The 23466-nt window shown below is 33.6% G+C and overlaps 1 protein-coding gene across 8 annotated transcripts in view; it reads left to right on the top strand.

The window, feature by feature from the left end:
• The window catches only part of Robo1 (roundabout guidance receptor 1), a 1075667-nt gene that overhangs the window by 932109 nt on the left and 120092 nt on the right, over window positions 1-23466 (top strand). For 7 of the 8 annotated variants that reach the window (XM_074072928.1, XM_074072923.1, XM_074072927.1 and 4 more), the window contains one exon: window positions 8356-8513. In XM_074072928.1, the coding sequence (XP_073929029.1) occupies window positions 8356-8513 (158 nt within the window). Of the gene's footprint in view, window positions 1-8026; window positions 8213-8355; window positions 8514-23466 lie in introns of those variants that run through there. The other variant, XM_074072929.1, reaches the window with a different exon arrangement.

Genomic DNA, 23466 nt, shown 5'->3' with positions numbered 1-23466 from the left:
TTGCTCTTTTAAAACTAATGTTAAACTTTGTTTGGAAAATATGCTTCCAGATTTGAAAAATCAGGAACACCAATGTGTATAGATAGATAGATAGATAGATATAGATAGATAGATAGATAGATAGATAGATAGATAGATATAACTATATCTAGAGAGAGAGAGAGAGAGGAGAGGAAAAAAGGAAAATTTTTCAAAAAGGTCTGTATATTGCAGTATATATAGATGCCAATTATTTTCTGCCAAGATGCTGCCAATGATTCAAATTTGATTTTTAATGACTTAAATACACAATGAATTCAGGAAATGGTCCAATTTAATTAAAAGTCATATTGTTTTATGTGGCACATATATTTTCTCAATAGGAAATGCTCTGGACTGATGTAAGGAAGAAATACTGCTTTTGTAGAACAGAAAAAATATTTAATTCTTAGTTTTGGGAAGAATTGCCCTTAGCCATGGGCACTACTAGATTTTTATGTTTTACAGCTGCAATAATAATTACATGAGCATTATCTAAATAATAATCTTTAGCGGGTCACATTTTGTTAGCTTTTCATTATACATTGTAAAAGCCCAAATAACGTAATAAATGGAAACATAGCTGGATTTATCTCTCTTAAACCTTTGATATTATTTCAAGACATTTTATTATTCATTGGTTTATTGAGATATGATCTTAATTTGTAAATAAGATATAATATTGCCAGGTCAGTTTAAACCTACTTCATAGAAAAATTGTACAAGTTATTTACTTTTATTTGAAAAATATTTTACTTTTGGTGTTTCAGGGGTGTTAAAACTTTTCAGAGATGTTTTCATAGATTAATGTGATCCAGCACAGGCATGCAAGGCTTATTAAGGTCAATTCATTTGACTTTTCTAGACACTCTACATTTGGTTTGTGGCACTTTCTTAATACCTAATAATAATCTAAATCATTTACTATGTGGTAACAGTAGACAGAGTTTCCAATTCAAGAAGTTTTACCTTTATATCTGTGTATTACAAAGTTAGAATTATAACAGTTTGGTGTAGTCATGTTTCCTTTCACTATTATTTCCAAAGATAAGGAAGCAAGACTCCTGTTTGAAGCAATATTGTCCATGTTACCGTAGTCATATTGTGTCCAAGCTGTCTCAGTAACAGAGTAAAAAATAGAGTTTTGAGAGGATGCTACTGGTTTACTCAGATGTATGCCTGTACTTCATTCTCACATAGGAAGGAAGAGAAAAAAATTGAAAGAGAAAATATAAAGTTATACATTTTAAGTTTGGAAACCAATTTTTTTTTATTATTGGTGTGCTGGGTCGGGGTACATTGGAGTATTTAAAATGTATCAATCATACCATACTTGAATTCACACCCTCTGCTGTTCTGTTTCATTCCCCTCCAATTCTTGAGGCAGTTTCAACAGGTAAATTTGTGCATTTACTTACATGTGTACACATTATTAGCTCCTCACCTCTCCCCACTTTCCAGTGCCAACCCCCCCTCCCACCTCTGGGCAGAACCTGTCCATGCTCCTGTTCTCCAATTTTGTATGACAAAAAAACATAAAAGATAATAAGAAAAACAAGGTGTTTTTGCTACTTTGAGATAAAAATAACTACACAGGGAGTTTCCTTATTTTGTTTCCATGCATATATTACAACCCCAATTTTTTCATCTCTACAAGTCCTCTTTACTCCTCCCTAGCCCCCTTCCCATGGTGACCCAGGCCAGTTTAAGATATCTATATTCATTCCTGTACAGAGAGCACATCAACCACATTCAAGTTTTTGGTTTCCTTCCCTTGCTGTATCTTTCCCTTCCTTGGTATCCCTTTAGTGTGATTCATGTCCCATAATATTACTGCATTTGTTTTAGGTCTATAATCCACATATGAGGGAGAACATGTGATTTTTGGCCTTCTGAGCCTGACTAACTTTGCTTAAGGTGATGTTCTCCAGTTCCATCTATTTACCTGCAAGTGACAAAATTCTTTGTGACTGAGTAAAATTCCATTATGTATAAATATCACGTTTTCTTTTCTTTTTTTTATTCATTTATTCCTATGTGCATACATTGTTTGGGCCATTTATCCCCACTACCTACCAAGGGTGAGGTGGAATCTTAGTGTGGTTTTGATTTGCATTTCCTTTATGGCTAGAGATGGTGAGTATTTTTTCATGTGTTTTTTGGACATTTGAATTTCTTGTTTTGAGAAAGTTCTTTTTAGTTCAGTTGCCCATTTCTTAGTTGGTTCATTGATTTTAGAAGAGTTTAGGTTTTTGAGTTGCCTGTATATTCTGGTTATCAGTCCTTTGTCTGATAAAAATACCACATTTTCTTAATCCATTCATCAGTAGTGGGCATTCTGGCTGTTTTCATAGCTTGGCTATTATGAATAGTGCTGCAATAAATATGGGTGTGCAGGTGTCTTTGTAATATCCTGAGTGGCATTCCTTTGGGTATATCCCTAGGAGTAGTATTACTGAATCATATGGGAGATCTGTGCTTAGTTTTTTAAGAAGCCTCCATATTGTTTTCCAAAGTGGTTGTAACTAGCTTGCATTCCCACCAGCAGTGCATGAGGGTTCCTTTTTCTCCCCACATCCTCACCAACATTTGTTGTTGTTGTGTTCTTGATGGTAGCTATTCTAACAGGAGTAAGGTCGATTCTTAGCATGGTTTTGATTTGCATTTCTGTGGCCATGGGTGGTGAGCATTTTATCATGTGTTTTTTAGCCATTTGGACTTCTTCCTTGGAAAAAGTTCTGTTCAGTTCATTTTACTGGATCATCGATTTTTTTTTTTTGAAGTTTAGTTTTTTGAGCTCCCTGAATATTCTGGTTATCAGTTGCTTGTTTGATATATAGCTAGCAAAGATTTTTTCTCATTATGTGAGTGGCCTCTTCAATTTAGAGACCATTTCTTTTGTTGTGCAGAAGGTTTTTAATTTCATGTAGTCTCACTTGTCATTCCTTTCTGTTAGTTGCTAGGCTGCTGGAGTTCTACAGAGAAGTTCTTGCTTATGCCTATTGCTTCCAAGTATTTCCTGCTCTTTCCTACACTAGATTCAAGGTTTCAGGTCTGATACAAAAGTCCTTAATCCACCTTGAGTTGATTCTAGTATAGGGTGACGGGCATGGATCTAGTTTCAATTTTCTGCAGAAAGGTAACCAGCTTTTCCAGCAATATTTGTTGAAGAGGCTGTCTTTTCTCCAACATATGTTTTGCCACCTTTATCAAAACTTAGGTGAACGTAGCTGCATAGATTCATATCCAGGTTCTTTATTGTGTTCCACTTGTCTTCCTATCTATTTTTGTGCTAGTACCATTCTGTTTTTATTGCTATGGCTCTGTAGTATAGTTTGAAGTCAGGTATTATGAAACCTCCAGCATTGATGTCTTTGCTCAGTATTGTCTTGGCTACTCACAGACTTTTGTGTTTCCAAATGAACTTGAGGGTAGATTTTTCAATCTCTGTGATGAATGTCATTGAGATTTTGATGGGAATTGCATTAAACATGTAGATTACTCTTGGTAGTACAGCCATTTTTACTATGTAATTCTGCCAATCCATGAGCATGAGAGATCTTTCCACCTTCTCTAGTCTTTTTTTATTTCTTTCTTCAGTGGTTTATAGTTTTCATTGTAGAGGTCAGTCACATCCTTTGTTAAGTTTATCCCTAGGTATTTGATTTTTTTTTTCAGGCTATTGTATATGGTATTGTTTTCCTATATTCTTACTCAATCTGTTCATTGTTGGTGTATAGAAAGACTACTGATTTATGCAAGTCAGTTTTGTATCCTTCCACTTTTCTGAAGCTGTTTATGGTGTCTTGGAGTTTTTAGGTGGAGTTCTTTAGATCTTTAAGGTATAAGATCATGTCATGTGTAAATAGGGATAGTTTGATTACTTCTTTACCTATTCATAATTCTTTCATTTCTTCTTATTGCTCTGGCTAGGAATTCCAGGACTATGTTGAATAGGAGTGAGGAGAGTGAGCACCCTTGTCTCATTCCTCACTTTAGGGAAAATAGATTCAGTTTTTCCCCATTATGTATGATGTTGGCTCTCGGTTTGCCATTATATAGCCTTTATAATGTTTAGGTACATTCCTTCTATTACTAGTTTCCTCAGAGGTTTTATCATGGTAAGGTGGTGTTGAATCTAATTGAAGGCTTTTTTCTATGTCTATTGAGATGATCAAGTGAATTTTGTCTTTGTTTTGTTAATGCACTGTTTTACAGTTAATGATTTGAGTATGTTGAACCATCCCTGCATCCCTGGGATGAAGCTGACTTGGTCATGGTGAATGACCTTTCTAATATGTTGTTGGATTCGGTTTGCCATTATTTTATTGAGCATTTTTGCATTAATGTTTGTTAAAGAGATTGAACTGCATTTCTCCTTTTTGGATATGTCCTTGTCCAGTTTTGGGATGAGTGTAATACTAGCTTCATACAATGAGTTAGTGTTCTTTCCCTTTCTATTTCATGGAAAAGTTTAAGGAGTGTTTGTATAAGTTATTCCTTAAAGGTCAGGTAGAATTCAGCAGAGAATCCTTGTCTTTTATTTTTTGGGAGACTCCTTATTGCTGCTTAAATTTCATTGCATGTTATAGGTCTGTTTAGGTGATTGATACCCTCTTGGTTCAGTTTTGGATGGTCATATGTATCTAGAAATCTGTCCACTTCTTCTAGATTTTTCTATTTATTTGAATGTAGGTTCTCAAAGTACTCCCTAATGATTCCCTGGATTTCTTTGGTGTTTGTAGTTATCTCTCCTTTTACATTTCTGGTTTTACTAATTTGGGTCTTTTCCCTCTTCATTTTAGTAAGATTTGCCAGGGGCTTGTCAATGTTGTTTATTTTTTCAAAGAACCAGCTTTTTGTTTTGTTGATTCTCTGTATTTTTTTCCTTTGGCCTCAATTTCACTGATTTTGGTCCTTAATTTTATTATTTCTCTACTTCTGCATGCTTTGGTTTAGCTTGTTTTTGCTTTTCAAGGAGTTTGAGATGTAGCATCAGGTCATTTATTAGAGATCTTTTTGTGTTTTTAATATGTGCACTCATGACTATAAACTTTCTTCTTAGGATGACCTTTGCTGTATTCCATAGGATCTGTTAGGTTGTGTTTTCATTTTCTTTAAATTTCAGGAACTTTGTTTTTTCTCCCTTAATTTATTCTATGACCATTGAGCAATGTGTTGTTCAGCCTACAATTGTTTACATTTTTTCTGCTGTTGCTTTTGTTGTTGAACTCTAGTTATATTGCATTGATATCAGATAGTATGCAAGGGGTTATTTCTACTTTCTTATGTTTGTTGAGACTTGCTTTGTGCCTTCAGATGTGGTCTATTTTGGAGAAAGTTCCATAAGCTGCTGATAAGAATGTATATTGTGCTGTTGCAGGGTGAAATATTCTGAAAACATCTTTTAGGTCTATTTGATCTATGGTATCATTCATTTCTAAGATTTCTTTGTTGATGTTTGTCTGGATGACCTATATATTGATTGATAGAGAGGTATTAAAGTCTTCCACTACCACTGTGTTGGGGTCTATATGCGATTTGAAGTCCTTAAGTGTATATTTATTGAAGTTGGGTGCAGTGATATTGGATGCATATAAGTTGATAATTGTATTTTCCTTTGACGTATTGCTCCTTTTATTAGCATGAAGTGATCTTCTTTGTCTCATTTGACCAATGTAAGTTTGAAGCCTTCTTTGTCTGACACAAGTACTCTTGCCTGTTTTCAGGGGCCATTAGTTTGGGAGATCTTATTCCAGTCTTTCACCTTAAGCCAGTGTTTATTTCTGTCAATAAGGTGGTCTCTTGTAAACAACAGATTGTCAGATCTTCCTTTTTAATCCAGTTTGCCAAAGGGTTTCTTTTGATGGGTGGAGGGGGCGGGGAGGTGAGTCCATTAACATTCAGTGTAAATATTGATAAGTATGTGGTGATTCCTGCCGTTTTGTTGTTAAAGGATTTGAGTTTGTGCAGCCAATTCAATGCTACTCTCTGAATACTTATCTTTTCTTCTCTTGGTTTAATACTTCCCGTCCTCTTGAGGTTCTGATTGCTTTCATCTTCTGTGTGTAGAATTCCTTGCTTAATCTTCTGTAGTGGTGACTTTTATTCCTCCTTTAATTTTCAATGATAGTTTTAATGGGTATAGTATCCTAGGTCTGAAATTATTTTCTATTAGTGCTCAAAATACCTCAAACCATGCGCTTCTTGCTTTTAAGGTTTTTTTTGAGAAATCTGCTGTTATCTAGATGCGTTTACCTTTATATGTTATTCAATTCTTTTTATGTTCTCTGTGCTAGTTGTTTAATGATAATATACCATGGAGACGTTCCATCTTGGTCAAGTTTGTTTGGTGTCTTGGAGACTTCTTGTACCTGAATGGGCAATTCTTTCTTGAGATTTAGGAAATTTTCTGCTACTATTTTGTTAAATACTTTACATATCTGTTTGACTTACATCTCTTCTTCTTTGATGCCCATGATTCTCAGGTTTAGTCTTTTGATGGAGTTGTGAGTTCTTGCATATTCCTTTCACAGCTCTTGAGTTATTTGATTAAGAGTTCTGTGTTTTCTTTAATACCTGTCTCATGTATGTTCAAGCCCTGAGAGCCCTGAGTTCTGTCTTCCACATGTTCTAGTCTGCTGGAGTGGCCTTCCACTGTATTTTATATTTAATTAAAAGGACTTTTTATTTCTAGGATTTCTGTTGGATTCTTTTTTCTGAAGTTGTCCATATTTTTGTTTAACAACTTTGTAATATCTTGTGTTGTCTTCTTTGTTTCATATATCTCATTTTTTATAGTCTCCTTTGTTGACTTTGGATTTTGTTAAAGTCCTCTCTGAGTTCATTTAGTTGTGGAAACCATATTTTAAGAGCATTTAAAAAATAATGGCTTGAGCATGAGGTTTTAACATTGTAGTGCTTCATCTATTAAAACATTTGAAATGCCAGCAGAATGGAAAAGACATCTATCCAGTGTATAATTGTGGTATCATGTGTTCAACTCTGTGTACTTAAAAATGTCAGTGATGTTCATCACTCCACTTTTGTGCCCTTGCCATAGCAATAAGCATATTAAGTACCATCTTAAATAGGTTTCTAATGTGGTTCATTATTTATTATACACAGGATCAAGGAAAAGCTGTATGGAGAGGTAGCTATTTAGTAGGGTAACAGAGGTAGGAATAATGTGTTCAATAGTAAATATCTAGCAAATATGGAGCAGTGATTTAAAAGGAGAATGGTGAAGGAGGTAAATTCAAGTGTGATATATTTGATATATTTTAAGAACTTTCATAAATGCCACAGTTTATCTCCATCCAAAACAACAATAAAAAAAACAAATATAACTGAAACTTATGATCTCTTTCCATTATCAAGATGCTAAGGATAATTTTGCTCTATGAACTCTTTTTGAAATGCATATTTGGTTAATGTTACACATTCTATTCCTACAGTAACAAACCAACTGATCTTTTTTATAGTATGTTAGTTGCATATTAGTGTATAGTTGAGGTTGCAGTAATTAATTGTTAACTCCTCTAAAATACAACTTTAATAATACTTAACAGTATTCTAAATAGGTTTAAGGATTAAATGAGATACTATATAACCAAAAGTACCCCAACAATTTAGAAAATAAAAGGTGATGCTTTTGGTAGTGAGGATGTTACCATTACTGGTTACATTTTGCCTCTCTCAGTGATGATGGAAAAACACAATGATTTTGAACATGGTAATTTTGCAAATATGCCTAAAGTTTTTATAATGAACAAACTTTAATTACAATAATCTTTAAAGAATTTTAGTAATGCACATTAATTACACAAAATAATGGATTTAATTGTGACTATCTCTCATATTAAGTTAGATATCTGTAATGTCTCTTTCAATTAAATGTATGCTTAAAAGTATATTTTACAGATAATTTTGCTTGTTTTTGTGTATAATTTATTTAATTATAGAAAGCATCATCCTGTTGTGCAATGCAAGTAAAAGGAGGATTTAGTTATATTCATTAGCACACTAGTGAGAAAATACAGACAGAAAAAAAATGTAAGTTAAATACAGCCAAATGCTAACTGTGAAGACACTAAGTGGCAGATTCCTCTTACCTGCTGGCCTATGAAGAATATAAAACTATGCCTCCTATATATGCTCAAGGCCAAATATCTTTTTTAAATTTCAGATGTGTGTAAGTAAATATATATCCATAAAGCTGTGTTATGATAATTACCAGTAGTAGTTTATTATAATAAATGTCTCTTTTGCTAAAGTTCAGAGATAAGCATTGTATATCTTGCTACTGACTATAATGATTTAATCTTGTACTTCCAGTACTTCGGGATGACTTCAGACAAAATCCTTCTGATGTCATGGTGGCAGTTGGGGAGCCTGCAGTAATGGAATGCCAGCCTCCACGAGGTCATCCTGAACCAACCATATCCTGGAAGAAAGATGGGTCTTCTCTGGATGATAAAGATGAAAGAATAACTGTGAGTATTTACTTCAACAGTAGAGAACATCTGCAGGTGTAACTGTGTGTACTTTCACCAAAGAAAAAGAGAAAAATGAAGGAGATTCTCTTAGATAAAGGCTTGCATTAACTCTCCTTTTAAGTTCTTTATCTAAAATAAATATTGTTCATTTCTCCCTGGATGGACATGAAAATAAGTGCAGAAAATGCATGATGTTTAGTTGAGAGATCAGGAAAGTAAAAATATATAATTCCTACTTTAATGTTTTAGAATTAACACTTTTATTATTTATTAATTATTATTATTGTAACTCTGGGCTTATAACATTCTGATGTGTTTCAGTTAAAATTGTTTGTTATAAAAAATTACTTATGTAGCACATTTCCAGATGGCTTCATAAGTCATTTCAGTATTTTTTTAATGTAATTCTCCTTTGTAAGTTCTTTTCTGTTCTATAGAGTTCCATACTGTTTATTAAAAATAAAATCTCATTCCTAATGATGATTAATGCTGAATTCACCTCATTACAATATAAAATTATGTGTCTAGATTATTGGATTTCAAAATCCTCCTGTATTCTTGACATCAGCGATTCTTTGTGACCTCTTTGTAGCCTATCTTGTAAGGTATTCACTAAAACACCTCAGTCAACCAAGCTCAGATTGATTCCATCATGGTACAACATTCCCCTTTTTAATTCCCTTTATTCCACACACACGAATATCTGTCCATTGTAAATTCACTGGCCAAGATTTAAGCTTCTCTACGAAAATATGTTCATAAGGAAAATGTCACTGCTAAGGTTGTTGAAGAATAAAGATAACATACACCACATAATCTTAATAAATGATTGCACTATTTCTGAACAACTTGTTAGCTGATGAACATGATAATTAAAGAGTGAGAAAGTAGAGAAGATTATGATAGATAAAATTTTAGGGACCATAAGAGAAAATCAAGCATTGTTCCAACAGTGATTGAATTCAAAATGAGTCTCAAGGGATTTTTATAATTCTAGGGATTGGATTGCAGATGATCCAGCACTGTATAGTTTTAAGAAGTGCTGAAAAGCCACACAGCAAAGAGAAAATTATATGTGAAAATATTGTTTTGGGGAAGTGCAGTCAGGGCACATGGGAATAGAGAGTATAAGAACAAATGTGTCTCTTGTAGTTGATAACAGATTCCTTATGGGTTTGTACATTACTAAAAATATTTTACCTTTAAAGACATAGTCTTTAAACAGATAATGACTGTTATCTGTAATTCTTATTTCCTTGACTTATTAATTCAAACATACTGAAACCACTATTACCTTTGACTTTCCTCATGTCATTTTGATTAGCTATTGGTAATTAATACAAATTAATAACAGAATTATCAACCCTGGAAATACAGTTTAAAGATGATGTGGGTGAGTACTATTGTGGAGTTTATATTCTACATATGAATATGAAAACAAAACCAACTGAATAAGTATAATATATTTTTTGTTAAGTTATAATAATTCTTACAAAAAAATAACATGGGATTTCATTCAAGTTTGGATAGGATTGAAATTATAAATAGGCCGATCACATAAATACATGAAAAAAATAAGGAATGAAAGTCTACAGCTCTCTGGAGAAAGGGTTTTATTTTTTTTTTTTCAGAAATTATAGTAAATTAAAATACCCTAAGGTGAGTTGGGCAAGGTAGCTCATATTACTTGGGAAACTAAGACAGGAAGGATTGAAGTTCCAGGTCAACTTGGGTAAAACAGTTTGCAAGATCCCATCTCAGTGGGAAATTGTCTGGCATGGTGGTGCATGCTTGTCATCTCAACTACTATGGGAAATGTAAAATAGAAGAATCACAGTCCAGGCTGGCTTGGGCAAAAAAGTGAGACTTTATCTCCAAAATAACCAAAGCAAAAAGGGCTGGAGGCATGGCTTACTTGGTAGAATGCCTGACTAGCAAGCATGAAGTCCTGAGTTCAAATTCCAGTACCACCAAAAAATTGCCTGACTAAAAACATGAAGTCCTGAGTTCAAATTCCAGTACCACCAAAAAAAAAGTAATACCCAAGGTGGTACACATTTAACATTTTTACTGCAGATTAAAGAGTCATTGTGGGTTGAATAGAGTAAGCAAAGGAGTGAATTATAAGAGATAGTGTTAGAGGTTAACCAGTAGCCAGATTGCGTAGGGCCTGACATATGTTGTAATAGAATGACTTTTCCTCTAAATAAAGTGAGAAGGATCAGAGTTTTGTTTTTTTAACTTACAAGCTGCTGTTTCAAAAACCCATTGAAGGGAAGCCATGACAGAAGCAGAGACCAATTTGAGTGTTTTTTCAGTAGTCCGGACAAGAGATAAATGGTAGTTTGGACTGGTCTGTTAGGAGTAGAGGTGATGAGGAATGGTTAGATTGTGGGTACACTGTAAAGGAAGCCAACAAAAGTTGTTAACAGATTGGGTGTGCCTTGTAAGAAAAAGCAAAAAGTCAAGAGTTACTTTTATTGATTGTCCTGGTAAAGTAAAGTGTAGGAGGAAAAGATGTACGGTAGAAAATATCAGGAGCTCAGTTTTAGGATCAGTAATTTTGAAAATGCTTATAAGATATCCAAGTATATGTTAAATAGACAGTTGGAATATGAATCAGAAATTCTGACTTGTGGTTGAGGCTGTAGAAAAAATTAAGTTGTGGTCGATATACAAGTACTCATTACTATGTGGTCCTTCCCTCTTTCTATGAAGATAAATTTCTAATTCTAAATTCTTTGCTCTTTGGCAGACCATTCGACTATTTCAACTTCATAGGTTAGGAGTGAAAATTTAAAAAACTAAATGTCACTACTTGAGGGAGCCTCAGATATGCTCTTTATTTACCACCAGGCAGCCAGAGAAACCACAGGTTCCAAGTAGAACAGGTGTAGCGTGGAGGACACTTTGAGAGTCTGGGCTCCCGAGTTGTGTGCAGCAGAACTTTCCACTTTATACCTGTGTTTTCCACAATGGATTTGTAGAGAGAATGAACAATAAACGTTTGCTGTATTAAGTCACTGAGAATTTCTTACAACAGGTAATATAACCTATCCTGATGAATATGTGACTTTATCAGTATGTACATGTTACTCAAAAATTGGAAACTGAAATCACCAAGAGAATGATTATGGATAGAAAGGGAAAGAGATCCAACACTTAACTCTCAGGGAGAAGAGGCAGAAGAAAGAGCAGAGAAACTGAAAGGAAGCAGTTAATGAAAAGAGAGAAAAAACCCAAAGGGCAGAAAAGCACAGAGTGTTAAGGAGGCAGCAATAGCTGAGTCAATTGCAGCTAGTAACTGAGTACTATGAAAACTGAGAATTGACCACTGCGTTTAACAGCTTGGTGGTCAGCCACAGTTGTCCCTGACAGTAGCCATGGATGGGAGAATAGTGGAGGATAAAATCTCTGCACTCGTTGAGCACACATGGGAAAGATCAAAATTGGACACAAAGTACACAGGACTTTTCATATTAGAACATTTATGGTAGATAGAAAACAAAAGTGATCGTAGTCTCACTTTTGAAAGGTGATTCTGAATGTTATTTTTGTGGGTATTCCCAGGTGTGTGTGTATGTCAATTTTTTTACAATGTTCACGGTTTAAAACCACTATAGTAAATTTGATTTTTACACATATTTTCAGAAATTTCTGCCCTACCATATATTGATCTAAGACAAAATTTTATGGTTTATGACAAAATATTTATTATAGAATCTTCATTGCTTTTGGTTGTCTTGAGAAATACTGTCTATCCCATGCACAGTTTACAGGCAATAAAAGAACCATTCAACCAGAAATCAAACTATTTAAAGTGATACTAAACTATGGCTATGCAATGATGCCAAGTATTAATGTACAATAATTTTTAAATCATTTAAATGTTGCCAAAATGATGATCCACAATAATGTTCCATATGCCAGGAAGTTGTAACATCTGAAACTTTTGCTATTTCTATGGCCATCTGTGTGTTTTGCATAAATTGTGGCTGTTGAACTGATAAAACACTAGAGGTAAAAAGCACATTTATATATTTGTGGAAATGAATAGAAAGAAATCAGCAGTTTTGTTTCAAAAACCAATGTTCTTATTTAAATCAAAATCATTTTTGTTTTATTTACTTCCTTCAGGCAAAATTAAAATTGAGTAATTAAAACAAAAACTTAGATCATAAACAGAATGCGTGACTTTATTTCCAATTCTTTTCAAAATTTGAAAATGAATTCTTAGGAGATGTTGGTTATTAGCTATTTTATGTGGTTCTTCTTTCCTGAGTTTGTCTTCCAATGATTGTTTTCATTTCTGTTGTCAATGGACGTTTCCAAATGTGTTGAGTACAGATGAATGGGAGATGAAAGCACATAATACCGTTATAAAAGACAATTGAAGATTGCGTGCGTATTGCTGCAGTTTGGTTATAGGAATTTCTAGAGTTCTTTAATGTGGTGGCTTTCTTTCTTGAAAATTTAAAGTACATGTCTCCCAGCTGTGAGAACAAAGACACACCCTGCAAAAAGGGAAAATATATCATTGAATTACAGCTGCACCTGTACTTTTGATAGTCTTAAGTCATTTCTTTTTACATTTTAGATCCATGGTGATTATAAACCAGGAATATGTAAATAACATTTTCTTATTCCCCTAAATGACGAAAGAGTCTTTTAAAATTCCTTTGGCATGCATTTTTTAGAATAAAAGAGGCCTTAGGTGATATTTGTTGCTAGAATTCTTTTTTTTCCACACATGATTATATTTAGAGTTAGAAATAATTTAACTGGAAGAATAGATAAGATTGGTGAACTTCATGTTTTTGAGACTTGTGATAACCAACATTATTAATAAATGAAATTTTCTCAGAGAGATGAATCAGAGGACTGAAATCTTCCATTTTGATGTACAACAATAGTCATGTAAGCTTCATAAAAAAGTGATAAAATATTGTATTTAAGTGCAAGCTATTTTGTTAGGGTGTAAAAAAGAAAATGTTAACAATGGAAAATATGGTACCAGATTTAAAACAATAATATCTTGTTCTATCAAAAAAATAAAATTAAGGAAAAAGTTAAATTCACTTTAAAGTAGACATCACAGATATTTTCCTAAATTATAAAATGCCCTAACTATTCATACAGATGGTCAATTATAGGATTAACCAGAATAAAAGCTAACATGTATACCTAAAGAATCCCATTAAAAACTATATTGTAATTTTGGATTTCTGAATGGAGTGAATATTCCTTGGTAAAGAGATAGGAAAAGATAACGTAATATGAATCATAAAATTTGCCCCAACTCAAATCTGAAATCCCAGAATTGTTTTCTTCATAATGACCTTTGTCATTTATTCTGATGATTTCATTTTAGTGTTTAAAAACAGTGGCTTAAAAGTCATTCATTTTCTCATACTGGGAATTTTTATCCAGTCTGAGCCTTTGTGACAAACATCTTGCATTATTCTTTGAGATAAGTTATGCCCTAGTTTTTTATTCTTCTTTCTGCCTGTCTTCAAAGCAGCATGTCAAAATATACATGTCTTACGTTTTTTTACTTGCTTGAAAAATAAATTACATAGTAGGGAAATAATTTCGGTGTTATTTATTTCCATCATAGCTGTAATCCATACAGAAACTGTTTTTCTCAATTTCATCTACTTACCACATAACTGAATTAAAATTTTATCCATTTTTGAAAAAAATGAAAATTGAAAAGTCACACATTCTAACATCACTAACAGATATACTTTTAGATCTTTCTTAAGGTTTTTGCCTTAGGTATGTTGACCAACCATTCCTATTTGCCCAGCACTGACCTGGTGTTAACAATGGAAATCCTAGTCTTGGAAAAACAGAAAGGAGGAACAATAGGTCACACTAATCCTAGATGGTTTTTGTGAATTGTTTTTTGTATGATTTGTTTTGAGTGGTTAAACACATCCATGCAAGATAAGTAAAAACCAACCAAAAAATAGATAGGAAGGTTTTATCTGTATGATTCTTTTATAAGTAAATTTAACATTTGAGTATCAAGAATTAAGTTAGGAGAACAACTCAGTTATACATTTAAAAATGATTTGACATTTCCCCTTCCCATGCTGAAGAGGCAGAATTGTTAAGATGCAACACATAATAACTTTTTCCAGTCCCTTTCTGCATCCTGTGTGTCTTTGCAGGTTTCTTTGATTTCCCTTGTTGGTGTGATATTTTGGTAAAAAGCAGCTGACTCACATCCCATCCAAATCCCCAGTGTCCGCCAGATCCTTCACAAGTTTGGCATTCAGCCCGCTCGTTGCCAATTGCTTCCTTTCCCCCCAATTCCCACATGTCTCCTTCTTAAGCCATCTGCTCCTCCTCCCTTCCTTCCATTAGTGCTTTGGTCTGGTCTTCCAATTTCTGTCATTGTTCAATGTCTTTTGCTTCCTTTCTCCCTCCTCTTCCCTGGAGGAAATCAACATGCTTAACACAGCTGATGTCATAGAGCCCCTCTTCCCTGAGAAGCTGAATTTGTATTCCTGCAAAAGAAATATGAAGTTTTGTTGTGTGAAGGTCAAAGGAAACTGACCTTCTGATAAACCAGAAATAGATTTTTTTTCCTGTCCATCTTACAAAAAATTGGTACATTATATATTTTGTTTCTTTCACAAAGTAAATTTTTGTTGATGATTTATATGAGTGAAATCAATATAATTTTAATATATCAATGATAGAATTTAAGAAATGAGTTAAAAATAAATTTGTATCCAATTCTACTGCTTAATTTTCAAATTTAAAATTTAAAACCCTGGTTTAATAGAGTAGAATGTAGGTTAGGTACAAGACTCCTAGCTCCAGGTTTCAACACTTACTGAATACATGATCTTATGGAAGATATTTGATCCCCATAAATTTCATTGTGTGCATCCGTGAAATAAATTGTCTACTAATACATATATCAGTTCATCATGTCATTGTGGAAATACCAAGAGAAAATGCATGTCATTGTAAATGGCAAAGCATGCTATACTTACTTGAGTTTTCTGGATGTTCTGGATGGGTGTTCAGGATAAGTGTACCTACATGAACTTTGAATGTAGCTAATCATCAAGAACTTGATAGAAATGGAAAATTAGGACCATTTTGTGTCATAACAATTCCAATTTTCCTGGATATGCAGGAAGGTCATATTAATGTGTGCAGAAAGAGATGCAGCATTTTACATCTTCTGCCTAAATTTGTATCTATACATGATGCAGAACTGTGAGAGTATTTCCAGTCTCTACAGATTCACCATGAACATTCAGTATAGGTAAACATGATGAGTAAGTATACTAATGACGAAATTAGGAAACTGATTCAAGTTCTGTGTACACCTTTCTTGTGCAATGCAATAGTCAAGTGGGGATTCCACAGGAATTAAGTCCTCATACCCTAAGGCATCCCTTGTGTCTAATGAATCAACTTTTTCCCATGCATCTAGAACAGTTATGGTTATGTACCATCGTAGGGGAATTGAGAAATTCTGTGATTCAGATGAGAAATGCTGGTTGAGAAAGCCTGGTTTATCTTCCTAAGGAACATCCTGAACCTTTCGCAAACTTTTACATCTATTTAAAATGCACACGCACTAATCAGGTTTGGACAAAGCCAAGCATTTCTGACATACTTGTAAAATCAAAGCACTTTCTCCCCTCTTTATTGTTGTGCTGGGTGGGAGTGCATTGTAGCATTTACAAAGATTCTTACAATGTATCAACTATAACATATTTGAGTCCACCCTCTTCCACCACGCTCCTTCATCATTCCATCCCCGATTCCTGGAACATTTTCAACAGGTATCATTTTTGCATTTACATACATGTGTACACATTATTTGCACAGTATTCATCCTGCTACCCCTTTCCCCACCTCTCACCACTCCCATAGGTGCCAACCATCCCCTTCCCCCAGGCAGAACCTGTTCTTACCTCCTGTTCTCCAATTTTATGAAAGAAAAAACTTGAAAGATAAAAAGAGAAACCTAATGTTTTTGCTACTTTGAGATTCAGATAGCTACACAAGGAATTTCCTTGTGTTTCCATGTGTATATGTATTACAACCCCACTTGGTTCATGTCTGCTAGTCCTCTTTACTCCTCCCTAGTCCTCTTCCCTTAGTGGCCCCAGCCAGTTTGAGATTTCTGTATTCATTCCTGTACAGTGAGCACATCAACCACATTAAAGTTTTTAGTTTCCTTCCCTTGCCCTATCCCTCCTGCGTGCAGCATCCCCCATAGTCTGACCAACATCCCACAATATTGCTGCATTGTTTTTGGCCTTCTGAGCCTAACTTCAGTTAAGATGATGTTCTCCAGTTCCATCTATTTACCTGTAAATGACAAAATTTCATTCGTCTTTGTGACTGAGTAAAATTCCATTATGTATAAATACCACATTTTCTTAATCCATTTGTCAGTAGTGGTGCATCTTGGCTGTTTCTGTGGCTTAGCTACTGTGACCAGTGCTTCAATAAACATGAGTGTACAGGTGCCCCTGAAGTAACCTGAGTCACATTCCTTCAATTATATCCCTTGCTGCATCATATGGCAGATCTATGTTTAGTTTTTTAAGAAGCCTCCATACTGTTTTCCATAATGGTTATACTAGCTTACATTCCCACCAGCAGTGTATGAGGGTTCCTTTTTCTCTCACATCCTCATCAACATTTATTGTTGTTCATGTTCTTGATGGTAGCTATTCTAACAGGAGTGAGGTAAAATCTTATTTATGGTTTTGATTACATTTCCTTTATGGCCAGGGATGGTGAGCACTTTTTCATGTGTTTTTTTAGTAATTTGGACTTCTTCTTTTGCAAAAACTCTGTTCAGTTCATTTACCCAATTCTTTACTGGGTCATTGATTTTTAGGAAGTTTAGATTTTTGAGCTCCCTGTATATTCTGGTTATTAGTCCCTTGTCTCATGTATAGCTGACAAAGATTTTCCCCCATTCTATGGGTGGCCTCTTCAATTTAGAGACTTTTTTTTTTTTTTTTTGCAGAAGCAGTCCCATTTGTCCATCCTTTGTCTTAGTTACTGAGCCACTTGAGTTCTACTAAGGAAGTCTTTGCTATGCCTCTTGCTTCCAGTGCATTCCCTGTTCTTTCTTGTGCTAGCTTCAAGATTTCAGGTCTGATATTAAGATCCTTAATTCACATTGAGTTGATACTTGTACAGGGTGACAAATGGATCCGGTTTCAGTTTTCTGCATGCAGATATCCAGTTTTTCCAGCAACATTTGTTGAAGAGGCTGTCATTTCTCCATGGTATGTTTTTGGAAACTTTGTCAAAAATTAGGTGGGCATAGCTGCATGGATTCATGTCTGAGTCCTCTATTCTGTTGCACTGTTCTTCCTTCAAAGCACTGTTGTGAAGGGATGATATTAAACTAAGGCATTCTCAGTTCTAGCATACCAATTAATTTAGATGACAATACAAATATAAATATAATTCTAGTGAATATTTAATTGTTGCTCTAACTTTTCATTTGTAAGATGTGTATTTAAAAATGTGGATACTAAGGGCTTCACTTGCAAATTTATGAGAGTATTTGCATATCCTGTTCTATTTACTTGGAATGCTCTGACCCTAATAACCCCTTTGACTAATTCACTCATTTTTCATGTCCCAACTTAAAGGCAACTTCTTCAGAGGAACTTTCAACACCATCCCACCTCAAATTTCCACATTAGATTTCTTTTTCTTGTTATTCTTTCCTTTAACCAATTTTTTTTCTTATAATCTGTTGAATATCATGATTCACGTATTACTTATCTTAAGGCATACTAAGGGGCCAACTTTATTCCTTGTATCTGTCTTATTATAGGAGCTTAATACATATTTCTTGAAAAATATTAAATGAATGATATGTACATCAGAAACAATGTCACCTATCATATACAGGACTGAAAAGTTGTTAATTTGAACATATTTGATTTTATCATACACAATTATATATTGCTTTTCTTATTCTTCTATAAAATGGAAAAGGATTATCATCTACCTCATTTCATTTTTCTAAAGCATGGTTTTCTATTGACTTAATAATAGGACATATTACACAAGTTAATTATGTGAGTAAATTTATTGCCATAAGTGTCACTTGCAGATATTCACAGCATATTAGAGATGGAGATATACTGAGAGATTATAAGTAGGTAATCTTCATTTTTAGGAATAAAAGGGGAGCAAGGAAAACTGATTTCCTGCAGCACTTAATAGATTAGTTTTGAGTCTGTAGTAAGAGCTACATCTCTCAATACCAGAGTTCTTCCTATTTTAAATTTTTAGATGATAAATTAGACCTGACCAACCCACCTAAAACAATCCTTGTTAGATTACAGTATAGTTTAACAACAAAACAACAGAGATAAAGTGCTTTTTTGAATTTACATCATGTAATGTTGTTATGAGTTTTGTATCCTAATTTCAGTATGTTCCATTTCAGTACCAGAAAATAGTATGCTAAATATGTAAGTTTTGACCACCTTCACTTTTTTATACATCAGGTGCCTTGTGTTGATTTGATAATTAATCTGTATATTCTGTATGTTTTTGAGAACATGCACAAATTCATCTCATAAGATTGAATATCTGAGACTGTCTCTCATTATCTCATTAAAACTAACAGCAATTTAAGTATAAGTTAAATTTTAACTATGGGAATCTTGGTAAAGGTCTTTATATCTTATGATCTGTTTTGAAGCTCTGCTAGTAACCAGACCTTCTATAGGGAAAATATTAAGATAACAATATATTCTCTTTCTATTAAGATCATTCTGGGAATCAAACCATAGTAGTTTCAGTGTTTGGGCTGGGTATATAGCTTATTGGTAGAATACTGCTCTAGCATGCAGGAAGATCTATATTTGATCACCAAAACCACAACAAAAAAATAAAAAAATGAAAGAAAGGAAGAAGGAGAAAGTGAGAGAGAGAAAGAGGGAAAGAGAGAAAAAAAGAGTTTTGAGGATTATCAATGGCAGCTTTATTATAAAGTATTATTTTAAGTACTCCTGTATTGATATTCGTTAATATTCATTCTGTATTGACATTATCTACTTATAAGAGATGAGAGGTACCAGAAATATTTAACTTCAGAAATTAAAGCAAACATTTTGAATTAGATATTTAGTATACAAAAAACCCCCAAGTCAATGTAAAGCAAGAATATATCATGTTTTTGATAAGTATACATCAAATTTATGTCTTAGTGTATATGCCATATACCTTTAGTAGATTCTATAATGTGTACTCCGAATGCCAATTTTGATCCAGGTCCTTTAATACACCACCTTATTATTCCTTATAAAGTCCTTACAACATAAGTCTTTACATGTAAAATGACCCAAGAACAGTAGAGAGGAGGTAAGTGGTTTTAAATGTAGAATTAAGGCAGTAAAGGCCGAAGACATCAGATAATTTAATAGTAATTTTTAGTGACTTGGGGAAATGATACATATTTTTTCACATTTCCTCTAAAAAAGTACTGGATTTCCATATCAGAAAATGTCCTGATGTATGTGAAAAATCTGAATAATCTCCAACAGTTTGGGTATTGTACAATTTTGATGTTTTTCCTATTTTGTTCTTTCATGTTGTCAGTATTTGTATATATATAACATATATCTCTGCATCTATCTATATCTACATATATACACATATATATAAACTCTCTTGAGATGAATCTCAATTTCTTTTTAAAATAGGTTTCAAGTATTTTTCCAAAAGCTACTCCCACCCAAATGTTGGTTTCAGTCCAAGTAACTTCGGATGAGGTAGAAGACTACATAACAGATCTGCCTAAGCTGCCTTCCACATGGAATTCTGCCTACTCTGGAAATCACTGGGCAAAACTTGATACTATGCAGGCTCCTGGTTAGCATGTGTGACCCTTCAGTCAGAGCAGATCCTCTAGAAAGCAGAAGGTGTCTCAGAAATTCATCCAATCAGTCAAGAAAAGTTAGACACCGCAGTTCAAAGTAACAGAGCTGACTAAACTCTATTGAGTAATAGTAGTAGTAGTGAAAAGTACTATAACTTTACAGAACAAACACACATGCCAGATGAAAATGCCTGTAGTAGGAATTTAGATTAGTTTGCTATCCCAGCACAGAAAGCAGGCAGGCAAGTGTTGTTTCCCCTTTTATTTTTGGTGATAATATATGCTTACTCAAGCAACTGAGTTTCTTCAGCTTTTAAGCACTTTGATATATCCAATCAGGCCATTAAATTTCTCCAAATGGCCACGGACTAGTGGAATTTTTACTACTGTCTGGAAGTACTTTGTTTAATTGTAGGTTGAAGTAGTTTGCCAAATTAAAGGCACAGTCTTCTGTGGGTTCCAGGATGGTATTCTAACCAGTTTATTTTCTGTGTTCTGCTATCACAGATAAAATATTTGTTTAAAATACAGCTTTAAAATTTACATTAAAGCATGGCTTATAAATCTCATCTTTAGACTGGAAAATATTTAAGTGATACCAGAATATTTCTGGGTGAAGCCTTTGTTTTTTAAAAAGTTGATTTTTCTAATTGCTTCTAATCTTTGTGATTGCTCTTGATGGCCAATGCTTTGCTTTTTTCTGCTTACATAAAACAAGATGAATGGCAATCTTTATTTTTAAGTAGTATATTTGAAAGCACACTTGATTGTAGGCATTCTTTCCTTAAAACCAGGTCTTAAATGCAGAAACCAAAGAAAATTTTAAGCCTTTAAGGTTTAAATTCATTTTAATTTGAACCCTGTAAAGAGAGCTGGGATTTCCTTTTCATTATTTATATTTGACCAGGTTTACTTTTTATTTCTTCATCTTGTCCACATCAACACTTTTATTTAAAGAGTCTTTCTCAATTAATAATCCCATATTTTATGCTGAGGCTTAGCTCTCCTCTAATCTAATGCTGATTCTGCATTTTCTTTGTTTAAAGGCTAACTTGCTTGAACAAAATAGATATTGCTAACATCTGACCAATTCAGTTTTTATCTCCTTAAAAACCAAAGAGTTTGAGTATATGATAAATCATATACTTGTAAAATAATCTGGCATGCATTAACAGAATTACTACCAGATGGTATAGGTTTTCTGTTCTTAAATCTTACAAATCTAGGTGATCACAAAGTTTTAAAGGACTATCACATTAGAAACAGGCTTATGTTTAGTAGCATTATCTTGAATGAGAAAATTTCAAGAGCATTTGAGTTCAATCGTAATGCTTGAAAATACTGGAAATTTGTCTTCTCATGTGGGTAAAGTATGTTTTAGCAAGGAATCCATTATTTCCTGTGTGTTCCTTTTAACATTCATGGTGTCATTCTTCTCTCACCTGGATGTATCACATCACTATATTGTACCGTGCATCATGCTTATAAAGATTATGTCAGATTTCCCTATCTTAGGGAAGCTTGTAAATATTCTATTGAAATTTTAAACATGTTATAATAATAAGTTCATGTTTTCATGGGAACAGGAGAGCCACTCTTCTCTACCAAACCAATGTGGGATATTTACCTAGCTCCATTTCTCCTACAAACAACATGGGCATGTGTGAAGTGTAAACATACAGAGCTTTTCTGATGACAACTAGTTGGATTAAGGGCAATCAGGTTGACTTTCCAGATCAGGCAGGCTTAAATCTAGAGTGTGATGAAAGGAGGACCTTCAACCTGACACACTCAGGGAGGTCCACAGGTCACACCTATTTGTTTCTTCAGTAATTTGGTCTTAAAATCTGTACATTTACATGATATTTTAAATTTGTGATTTGTGGCTTGGAAAGCAAAGAAAATACCTGCTCCTGTTCTGTAGCCAAAAGAAAACACTCCATAGGACCTTTACTTTAGATATATCTAAGAAAGGCTCCATACTAAATGATCTGGAGTAAGTTTCTGATATTTGCTGGGCCATATTGTCTTACCCAAAAACAGAAAAATACATCTTCCATGTAAGAATGTTGTAAAAGTGAAGACAATACGTGCAAGAATGCCATGATACAGCGGGTTTTTGTACCTCCCACCTCTCATTAATTACAATTGTAGCAATCATGCAGATTGTCATTTTAATTCATTAATACATTTATTAAATTTACCATAGGTTCTCTGATAAATTTTTCATGTATTTGAGAGAAAACCATCAAAGACACATAGGACATATTTTTGTCAGATGTAAGTTTTGCACTCGTAAAGTCATTTAAAATTTTTAGAAACATCAGGATTAAATTATATTTCTTATTTTGATATAAGTGGTCAGAATTTGAATTTGTCTTCCATAATACAGCATAAAATAGTGTGTTATACACATAAATTCCATGATTCCCCAAGATAACATCAGACACAAAGAGTAGATATGATTCTGTTAAGAAAGTCTATGGTGTAGAGTTCAATAAAGTGGCTACTCTGAGAGTGAATGTCTGAATGAGCACAGAAGTACTTCTCAAATATTAGTGATGTTTTGGTCCTTGGTATATTTAGTTTGTGAAGAATATGGAATACATACTTATTATCTATCCTGTATGTATTTTATCCTTAAACTAAAAGACTCAAAAATATGAAAACAGTTCCCTAAATTATTATAAAAACTTCTCTTAATTAAGCTTTAATTTTCCTTGTGTGCTGAGCATTTGGCTTCAAATTGCCTGTATGTGAAAGCTATAATATAAAACACAGTATACCCCCTTTATTACTGCCAAATTTAACAAATAAATTGTAATTATTAAGTGAAAGTAATTTAAATAAAATATATAAATTCTAAAGTGTTAAGTTCTTTTCTAAATAAAAGATAACTGAAGTAATAAAAATTCTGTAAATCCAGTGTGAAAAATACAAATAATGTATTTTGTCTGTAGGTTCTATTCATTTTAAATGCTAAAGTTAAGACAAAGTCTTTATCATCATGAAACATTTATCTGTTCAAAAGAGAGGCAAGAAGTAGCAGAT

This window comes from Castor canadensis, chromosome 5 (genome assembly GCF_047511655.1).
Source record: "Castor canadensis chromosome 5, mCasCan1.hap1v2, whole genome shotgun sequence".
NCBI classification, from domain to species: Eukaryota; Metazoa; Chordata; class Mammalia; order Rodentia; family Castoridae; genus Castor; species Castor canadensis.
This window is presented reverse-complemented; position numbering and strand designations above follow the sequence as displayed.